The 10,734-nt window shown below is 37.4% G+C and overlaps 1 protein-coding gene across 1 annotated transcript in view; it reads right to left on the bottom strand.

Annotated features, from left to right (window-relative positions):
- Positions 1-9,163, bottom strand: part of PTPRZ1 (protein tyrosine phosphatase, receptor type Z1) — an 82,707-nt gene extending 73,544 nt beyond the window's left edge. The window contains exons 1-2 of the mRNA XM_027897004.1: positions 9,156-9,163; positions 8,301-8,317 (exon numbers count right to left, since the gene is read on the bottom strand). Of these exons, the coding sequence (XP_027752805.1) occupies positions 8,301-8,317; positions 9,156-9,163 (25 nt within the window). The remainder of the gene's footprint in view (positions 1-8,300; positions 8,318-9,155) is intronic.
- Between the last annotated feature and the right edge of the window lie 1,571 nt (positions 9,164-10,734).

Genomic DNA, 10,734 nt, shown 5'->3' with positions numbered 1-10,734 from the left:
AAGTCTGTGAAAAGATGGGGGTACTTGTAAGGGGACAAAATTTAAATTTAGATGCCAAATCAATATTGCTCCAAACATCAAACTATAGAGATCATTCTTTTCTTCACTCTTTATTTCTACGTCATTATTTAGATAGTGCATCCAAACTGCATGAACAGAGGAGATGGAGATCAGTGAAACTCATGGATGTTTCATACCATTAATAACTACCACATTTCACTTATTACCAAAAGTTGCACAATGCAGAAGAATTATTTCAATTCTCGATCTGGTAAGTGCACCACTGACCCAAAAAGAGAAGTTCTGCCAATACAAATCTTGTGAAACTTACTTTACCTCATATTCCAAAGGCTATGGCATAACATTGCATTCTAGGGAAACATTATGGTCATTAAAAAAATGATGGCTTAAATTTTGCATATGATTGAGTAGAAGACAACACTTCTGCCTCATCTTGCTTGATCTTCACTGTAAGGATTTTTGGGTTTGTACTTTTCCCCTCCAAAAGTCTCAACTATCCCCACAGCCTGACTGTAATCAGTCTCATAAAATTTGTAAAAATTCTTCAGATTGGAAAATCCCTGAATTTAGTGGATAAAATTACTTGTCTGAAAAGAGTCATAGCGAGAGAGAAGGAGTTTTGGCTTCCAGTTTGGGCTTAGCCACTTTTTATGACTGTCTCAGCGATTTAATTGCTTGTAGGTTTTCCAAGAATGGATTTCTTGTCAGGGTGTAGGTCAAGTGTTCAAAAATTAAATTTTATTGGTTTGGTTAAAGAGTGTCAGCCCACAGAGTAACTGGTTGTCCTCTACTAAACCCTCAAAGTTCAACACTAAAAAACTAACTTGCTTTTAAATGAGCAGAAATGAAGTATATTTATCCCATGGATTTTTTTGGCACTCATACAGTGACAGAGAAATTAATTCAACACATTTTCTTAATGCAGGGTGTAATATTTCAAATAAACCAAACAGAATCAACAAAAAATTCTAGTTGCTTTGCAACTGGATGCATTCAGGCAAGCCAAAACATCTAATCTATTATTCCATTTAGTGACTTGTCATTTTGGTATCTAAATATCAGCATAGCTAGACTTTATTCTTTGTATTGTGTCTATTTGCACACAAATACTCTTTCTGAGAATACCCTGAAAGATGTCACAGCACTAACCTGTCTTCAGCTGAATCCTAGTATGTTAATCTTCTCTGTTCCTCATTTAAAATTTGCTGGACCACTTGCCTCTTACTAAAATGTATCACAGAAGATATGTCAGGAAAATTCTGATGAAACATTTTACTATCTTCAGATTATGGCTCTTTCTTTCATCTTCTGTTTATTTTTTGAACATCAACTCTTTATGCTTTCTTCACATTTACGGTCACTGAGACATGAGTCAATAAAATAGTCAAAAAGCAACAGAGAAAATTTTTTGCTTTTTCATTTTATCCCCAGATAGAATAAACTACAGTTGTTGGGATACAATGGAAAACTGTAATCAGTATTATTAATACAGTGGTTATCTGTTATTTTTCTTCCTAGGAGTCAGTCTTATGAGTCATAGTCCGACTAATTGAATTAGTGAGCAAAATGCATAGGAGAATAAACGCCAATGGACAGCTCTCTTTCATAACAGCAACTGTTTGCAGTTCCTCTTCTTCATTCATTCCCTAAAAGATCTGGCCATTGCAGGCTAGTTAGAAAATATACATTCAAATACTCTGTGCTAGAGGAATACAGATTATCACTGATCCTCCATCTGCAGGGCACTCAATAGCACAACTGTTTGGACTAGGAGAAGGACTATGGGAGAAACTCTGTCAACCTTTTAAGGTACCTCTTTTCTACTATTCTCATTTCATTGCTCCTGAATTTGCATATAACTGCAGCTAAAGAATCATGCAGTGATATATAATGAAAAACTCCCATGTAATTTTTTATAATTACTGTGGTGGGAAGATCTAGGTTATACCTTTTTCAACTAAGTATTAAGGAAAGAAATTTGGTACGGTGCCAAATGAAAATATGTCCAGTAAAAAGAAACACATTCTTCCTCCTGCTTTTTTTCATTCTTGACCCTAATCGGAAGCCCTGAGTACTTCTAAACTTGCTCCAAGCAATTCAGATTGCAGTAATTATTTCCTTTACCTTTAGTAATACTTATAGAGAGTGAAACTGAACACAACGCTGTTGAGTGACAAAGATAGTTCCAAGATTACAAATAACCAGGGCCGAAAATAGAACGGCAATATATGGAACTGACTCACTTTTAGGCTAAGAAAAAAGCAATGAATGCGCTTTGGCTAGCACCAAGGAACATGGCCTATGACTTCATTTCATATACCATGCACTTGCACTTTTTAATTAATTACCAATGTATATAGTTGCAATGTCAAAGGCTTGTTTGGTCTCCCATGAGAAGAGGATTCCCCAGCTGTTCTTCCTCTGTTTCATATGCTGCTAGCAAGGAAGAAAGGAAGAATAAAATAGGATAGTCACAGGATTTGACACCTAAAGCCACCCCTGATTTGCAATGTAAAAGCATCATTTGTTGAATATAGTGTAGTCCCATGAACAGTTCAGCTGGACCTCCTGGAAGCAAAGCTTACTCCTGAACTTATGACTATTGCACAGAGAGCATGTGGATGTATATCATGTTTCTGTTGGTGAACAGGGGTGTAAATGAAGCTTATGGTGGTATCTCCCTCTGCCCCATAGTGTGTAAGTACCATTCTATCACAAACGGAATGGCTGCATATGAAACACATACATAGCACAAAAATTGTGTAGACTCAGAGCTAGCACCAATTTTAAACTGACCAAAAAAATGCACTTTAAAGGACTCTCAGCTGGAGCAAAGGAAGAGGAAGCTATAATCTGCTACAAGTGCAGCATTTAGCACCTGTCTGCTAAGTGATACCTGATGTAGTTCCAGAAGATGAGCAAAATGGAATTCATCTCTAGCAGCAAGAAACTTCATTTTTGCCAGAGCACAGTTCACCATCCAAGTCTAATGACTTGCTCTATGGCACTATGTCAGTATTCACTTTTCACTCTTCATTACTACAAAGTAGACTCTGTTGTATTTTAGAAATTATCTTGGGTGACAGAACCAGGCACTCATTAGAGAAACAAAATGCAATGATGTATTTTACAAGAGAGCATATAATCTCAACAGATCTAACAATATTGGTTTTCACTGAGAAAATCAATATGGTTTCCTTTTCTCTTCTATTGTGGTAGGACCTCCTTCCCTCTTTCCTCCCTCCCTCCTGGACCAGTAAATTTTAAGGAGCAGTCTGTTTAGTTCCTTGAGAAGTTCTGTGGGAGCATAGCACAGAGGCACTTTTTTTTTTTGTTATCAAACACATACAGTATTACGTTGCTAACACCTAGGAAAATAACTTCTGTCAGCACTAGCCTATCTACAAGAATAATACATTTCATAAAAGCCACAGCCATAAGTTCTGATCCAAAGCCTGATGAATTATATAAGTAAATCATGATTTCATTATCTGGGCTTTGGATCAGATTGGCTGCAAATACACAAAGTTGCTGCTGAACAACACTAGTGGAACTAGCAAAAGTCACACAAATAGACATGGAAAAGGTTAATATTTACCCCTGAATAGCAAAAAGACATTTATTTCAACTGTAAAGAAAAACATAAAGATCATTAAAAGCAAGGACTAGACAGACATAAACCAAAGTAAGACAAATATAAGGATTTAAGACTACTGAATTTCATTGGGGCCAGTTGGTCCCAGTGGTTCCCAGCAGATAAACTACCCTAATGCCCAAAAGGACGTATCAGTAATTCTGTTTTTTGCTCCCCAGGTTCTCGTTTTCAGAGTTTCAATTTTTATAAAATGAAGCTCCTACATATCTCTAGAAGAACATAATACTATAGGAAATCTGGATTACTTTTTAGCATATTTTAGCAGGATTTTGTATCACACTTCTATGAAAATTTCAATACACATTATGTTTGCATAATGGTAAGGATAAGAGAAGGTGATGGGCAGAAATTTATTATACAGTATTACATTGAGCCATATGGATTTTTTACACAGAGCCATAGCTGTCTGTGTGTTTATTGACACAATTTCTTAGCACACTTTACTTTTCACTTTAGAAAGACAATTCCAGTTCTTAAAATGGCCCTTTAGCAAGGATTTTGACAATGGCAAAGACTTTAATTCTCTATCCTTTACTTCCCTAAAATAAAAGAAAATCCTTGAAAAAATGTTTAAAACCAAGACACTCCTAGCATTCCACAGACCTTCCCTCACTAATGGCATTATTTTATTTTGACTAAGTATAATTTCAGAATTACCATTTCATTTCCAACTTTGTTGCAGATACTTTCAGAAATGCCATAGCAATGTCACTGGATGTACATGACTCTTCCTCTAATAAAATTCCATGTTAAGTTTAAATAATAATATTATCTGATTAGACTTTTTTGAGACTATCATATCCTCAAAAACATTCTTTGTCAACTCTTCCACTGAGAGATGTTTTAACCAATCTTGATGTGATAACAGCATTATGTAAATTACACAGTAGGTATTCCTCCTAAGTATTTTTTGCATAAACAAGTTGTGCACATCTCTGTTTTTCCTTTGAAAATGTATAAAAAGGCCTAACTAGCTTTTAAAATCTTTCAGTATTAAGAACTCTCAAAACCCTCTTTCAATGCTGAGTAGTTATTCTCATGAGTGCCCAGCTAAAAGCTATTGAGCAGTAAATGTAACTCACCTAATACTGGGAACTCACTACCATTAACAGCATTTACCCACATAGACAGTGAAAACTGTTTGAAATGAGGATGCAGCACCAATTGCGACAGAAGCACACAGTACGTGCATCTCTTGGCAATTGTGTTCTTACATCTATCTCAATCAGCTGTTAAGTTTTTGTACCTTTTTTTAGTCTTCTTGTGATAAAACTTGCCTAAAAAGTCTTACTGCTCTTAGAAGTGCAGCTTTTTACTTCATATTTTCTGAAACAAAGAATTCATTGCACTGCTTGTTTTGAGAAACAAATTGAAACTCTTGTCTAACCTACTATTTCTGAGACAAAATTTCATAGTGGGGAAGTTTTCATATCAATATTAAATTAAAATTCACTAAACTCTTTAATGGATTAATATATATATTTTTTTTTTAATCCATGGCTAATACACAGAATAACATAATCTAATATCCAGTCTTCTGCCATGAAGATTAGTGTCATCATTTTTCTTTCTCTTTTCCCTATGGAGAAAAAATAATCTTTAATTTCCACATATAAAAGTAGAAGAGGTTCTGAAGAGCGTGTTTCTTACTTTTTTCACCCAGGAATCAAATATGTAGGGTACTTTTTACACCTGCAAATATAGTATTTGTTAGTAAAATCATTCAAGGAGGAAGAGATCCAGTATCTTTTATCACAGTGCAACTTAATTAAAGGAATGGTTCTTGGTCCATTTATCTATTTCAAGCAAGAAGTTACTCTAGCAGGATCAAGAGAATAATATTGTATTCCTCACACACTAACATCATCTAGCCATCAAGCATCACTCCAGTGCAGAGAAGCAATTATCTTCTGCCACGGAGTTATGCTATCATTCGCATAAAGGAAATTAGCCAGTCCTCAGAGGGAACTGAATGCACACAAGTGACTTCAGTACTAAGTAATCCCTAATATTCAAGAATTCCAACACACTTTCAGATTTGTAGAGAACAGATTAAATTTTAATGACATTTTTTCAATTTTTGCTCCTCCTTACATTTTCCATCATGGTGGAAAGTATCAATTTTATACTCAGGAAAAAAAAAAAAGCTACCCTAAATGTTATCTTGAATGTAATTGGTTTTTTCAAAACACACTTACATATACTGAATTGCTCTGGAGTAAAAATTTTCTGACAAGAATCTTCTCTGTTCAATCTGCAAAGAGTTGGACAGCCATAATTGAGCCTGTAAGATGTTAGGACAAAACCTCCCCAATACATAACTATTGTGCACCTAACTGAATTGCTGTCAAGAGACCAAGCCACATAACAGTTGATAGATATCAAAATTTTCACCAAAAGCTCCCTAAATATTCTATTATTGCCTGTGCCCTAAGGCACTGTCAGTTTGACTAATCTGAGGAACCAAAATCAAAGCCCATTTTGGATTCAAAGACTTATCATCCCTTGCCACGATCTCCCAAGGCACAGACCCAGCTGGCATGTTGGCATGTACCTAGTGACCCTCAGACCATGCAGCCAACAGCACCAAGATTAAAGGAAAGCCCTGCAGCTGCGACTTCTGCCCTGCAAGAACATTCAAAGTGATGCCCATTTTCATACAATATCCCAGTAGCTACAGCCAGGCAGTGTATTTGGCACAACATGAGTTGAGTACCTTCCTCAGCCAAACGAAAATTATTCATCATCCATATTTTGCATTTTCCATGAAAAAGCCTGAGAATATTTAAAAGGGAAGGAGAACAAGTCCTCTTCACTCACCCTGCCAGTGCTGTGATATGATGAGGCTAAAAATTCAAGCATCATTGGTCTATAAGAAGATAAGGAGAGGGAAGGCTGATTTTGTAGCTCAGCAGCTGGAGCATTCAGCAGGGAAAGGGCAGGGATGACACAAAAGTGCTGCGGCAGGCACCTTTCTGCAAACTGGTGGATTCTGAAGAAAATAACTCCCTCTTGTGCTATTTATGTGCCCAATGTAGGCACCTAACCTTGAATTGTGAACTTAAGATATGCATTCCTTACCATCAGCGTTATTACAAAGGGACATGCTAAGCCTTTGTGCACTTGAGAAGTCTACACAGCAACTTACTGCAAAATAAGATTTTCAAATGTGCACTTCAGATTATTCCTCATGTAGCTTCCACTGGTACACATCACCTCTAAATCATAGTCTAATTAATCTACAGTATTTCTCTGGTGTTTTGGTTCTCATTTGAATTAGATTCATATGCATAGTCAGCTATTCTGGTCACAGAATGAATGTACTGATGGCCACAAACCCCCTTGTGTATCGTTAATCTGTTCATATAAATAGATCATATTTCTGTAGTAAATCAAACTCCGCTATTATTAAAGCAATTAGAGCAAGCAATTGTTATAAATTGACAACTATAATAAATTTCTAGTCATTTTATATTTGGTACTCCAGTACAGTATCTAGTGTATGTAAAACGGCTTTTGGCAACAAGTAGCACAGCACGTATTAAGAGTTTTCTTACAAAGTTCTATGATTATTCAATCAATGAACCACAGAATACCAGGTTAGAAGGGGCCTCAATGATCATCTGATCCAACCTTTCTTAGCAAAAAGACAGTCCAGAAAAGGTGGCCCAGCACCCTGCCCAGCTGAATCTTCAAAATGTCCATGATGGGGATTCTACCACTTCCCAGGGGAGATTATTTCAATGCCTGATTGTTCTCACTGTGCAAAAGTTTTGTCTTGTGATCAAAGTAAAAAATATTCTATTGGCCTAAGTCTGCATCAAACAATGATGTGCAATTCCTGTATCCTCAAACATGAAGCTCAGACTGCACACTGTCATGATTAAACCCCAACCAGCAACCAGGTACCCCGCAGCTGCTCACTCACCCCCACCATCCCAGTGGGGTGGGGAGGATAATTAGAAAAAGAGTAAAACTCATGGGTTGAGAGATGAAAAGTTAAATAATTGGAAATTACAGTAAATTACAATAGCAATATTAATAATATTAATAATAGTAATGGAAAATGAAAAAGAGAGAAATAAAATCCAAGAGAAACAAGTGATGCACAATACAACCGCTCCATCCACTGACTGCTGCCCTGATCCCCAGCAGCAATCAGTGGCTCCCAGCCTGATGCTCTATGTTAAGGAGTATCTCTTTGGCTAGTCTGGGTCACTTGTTCTGGCTGTCCTCCTTCACAGCTTCTTGTGCACTGTGCACCTCCTCACTGTCAGAGCTTGGGATACTGAAAAGCCTTTGACTTAGGGTAAGCTGTACTTAGCAACAGCTGAAACATTAATGTGTTATTAACATTATTCTCACACTAAATTCAAAACACAGCCAGCACTGTACCAGCTACTAAGCAGAAAATTAACTGTATCCAAGCCAAAACCAGGACACATGAAAAAAAATAAGGAAAATCAGAAAAGAAACCTCACCTAGTTGATGCAAAGTATAAACCAAACAGTTACTGTTTTAAAACGCCTTTTTTTTTTCTGTAAGAATTTCTTTTGTGCTTACCATCTGCACTCTACATCGAAGTGTATGTATCAGTCTCCTAGTGCTCTACTTCTTTGAGAACCTGTGTATGACTTCTCCCTAATCAAGATGTGGATGACTAACGTATGAATTGATTAAAATTTGGGTGGAAAGTTTGGCAAAAGATTATGAATGTTAAAGAGCAGACACAAGCCTGAGTTTCTAGCTAAGGCATATCCCGCAGGCAAGGCATACTAAGGTCCAAGTACTGCATCTCTATCTCCTGGTATGGTTTTGAAGACAGGAGAAAGTTAGTCTCACTCTTGAACAACTTGCATGACATTTTCACAAAGATTTCAGTCTGAGGGAGTAATCAAAAAACCCTGTAGATTAATTATATGATTCTTCTGCATAAATTTTAAATTAGTGAGTAAGGTATTACATTAGAAGAGTGGGAGCTCGGGGGTGTGAAAACAAGGCAAAAGAACTATGTAAATGAAAGTTTCTAAGAAAATGAAGAGACAGATTCTTGCATATATAATTGTGAAGTCTTTGAAAATAATTTCACTCTGCTGTAGGCAACAACAACCTTTCCGTTCATGAGAATGAGCTTTATCTTGGAATAATACTCAGAATCTCTTGTTTCCAGTACAGCCTACCTCCCTGTGGGGTAAATCAAATCTAGAAGACTCAGTGAATAGAGTTTCCATGGAATTGTTTTTGCAAAGAAAAGATGTTTTTGACTTCCCAGAAAATACTGCCAGTCTATGAGTGTGAGTCACAGGAGATCTGTTGAAAAAGATTTTTTTTCTATATTGCCTGTACTTTTGCTAATATCCTGTCACACTCCAGCTCTGATAAACAGTTCCTTGACTCATGGTTGTCTTTGAAACTCTTATTCTGTGGAGATTTGCAATTGCAAACTTCTACTGAGACTCATACCCTTGTCACCTCTTACCTTGCCATGTTCTTGTATTTCCTTATTTCTCCAGTTTAGTAATGATATGTTTTTTGTGTGAGACTCTTACTAGAATCACAGAACCACAGAACAGTTGAGGGTGGAATGGACCTCTGGGGCTCATTTATGCAACCCCCTTGCTCAAGCTAGGTCATCTACAGCCAGTTGCCCAGGACCATGCCCAGATGGTTTTTGAATACCTCCAAGCATGGAGACTCCACAACTTCTCTGGGCAACCTGAGCCATTGCTCAGTTCCCCTCACAGGAAAAAAAACTGTTTCCTGATATTTAGAGGGAACCTTCTGTTTTTCAGTTTTTGCCTGTCATCTTCATTAGACTCTCTCCTATCACAGAATCATAGAATCAGAATGGGTTGGGTTGGAAGGGACCTCAAAGATCATGCAGTTCGAGTGGCTCGTGTTCAGCTTGATGTCCACCATGACTCCCAGGTCCTTTTCTGTAATGCTGCTTTCCAGCAAGTTGATCCCCCAGCATGTGATGGTGTCTGAGGCTGTTCCTTCCCAGGTGCAGGACTCTGCACTTTCCCATGTTTAACCTCATGGGTTCATGAGGTTCCTGTCAGCCCTTTTCTCCGGTGAGCTGATGTCCCTCAGCACTTCAGCAAACTTGATGAGTGTATATTCTGCCCCATCATCTAAATCACTGACAAAGATATACAGTATTACTGTTTTCCCATTATGCTGAACCTTGTAAAATAAAAAATAATATGGACTTGCGAAGTTAAATCAGAAAGAAAACCTCTTCACTAGAGCTACATAAACTTTAACAGGGCTAAAAGCTCCTGATGCATTTCAAGTGTTCTGCATGGCCATCCTGGGCACCCCTTCTCATTTATGAGATGAGTTATGCACATTACTCCACAGGTTGGAAAATCAACATCAGTAAGCACAGCCTGAAGAGCTCTGTTCTTGCCAGCTTCTGCACTGTCAACCTGTAATATTACTGCCATTTCACCAAAGCAAAATACTGAGGGACACTGTGAGGGTCTCATGATGCTGGCATTCAGTCTCACATCAGGGAGGGATTTTTGTTGACAATTGTGCCCTTGTCCAACTTCTTAGCTGAGCAGAATTTAATTAAGATATGTCCCCTGAGAACACTTGATCACTGTTCAAATAATTCTCAGCTTGCAGGCACAGGATGCTAAGGGAGTTTTACTCCTTGCCCTTGCCCGTTCTGCATTCCTGTGCAATTTGAATTGGCTGCAGCTGTATATATGCATAAACTCACCCCTTCATATTAGGTATGACAAATCCCTGTTCAATAATAAGTAGAGCCTACTGAAAGACTGTAAATCATGATCTTACCTTTAATTTGGTACATAATTTAATTTGGTATTAGGACAAATTCTTAGGTGCTTAAAATAAATATTCCCAAACACATAGCACAATGGTTCCCTTGTTAATGCTACTGCTGATTGCTACAAATTTGGCAGTTGCTTTTCTCCAGATGTGCTACTTAAATGGCCATTTAGGATAGAGAATTTCCATCCTCTGCTTTATAATTTTTATGGGTTTTATCCCTGTACATACTGGGAATTTTTAATGGTAAAGTATTG

The sequence above is a fragment of the Empidonax traillii genome, unplaced genomic scaffold, assembly GCF_003031625.1.
Source record: "Empidonax traillii isolate 1590-97213 ecotype Southwest subspecies unplaced genomic scaffold, ASM303162v1 scaffold524:size468641, whole genome shotgun sequence".
Classification (NCBI taxonomy): Eukaryota; Metazoa; Chordata; class Aves; order Passeriformes; family Tyrannidae; genus Empidonax; species Empidonax traillii.
This window is presented reverse-complemented; position numbering and strand designations above follow the sequence as displayed.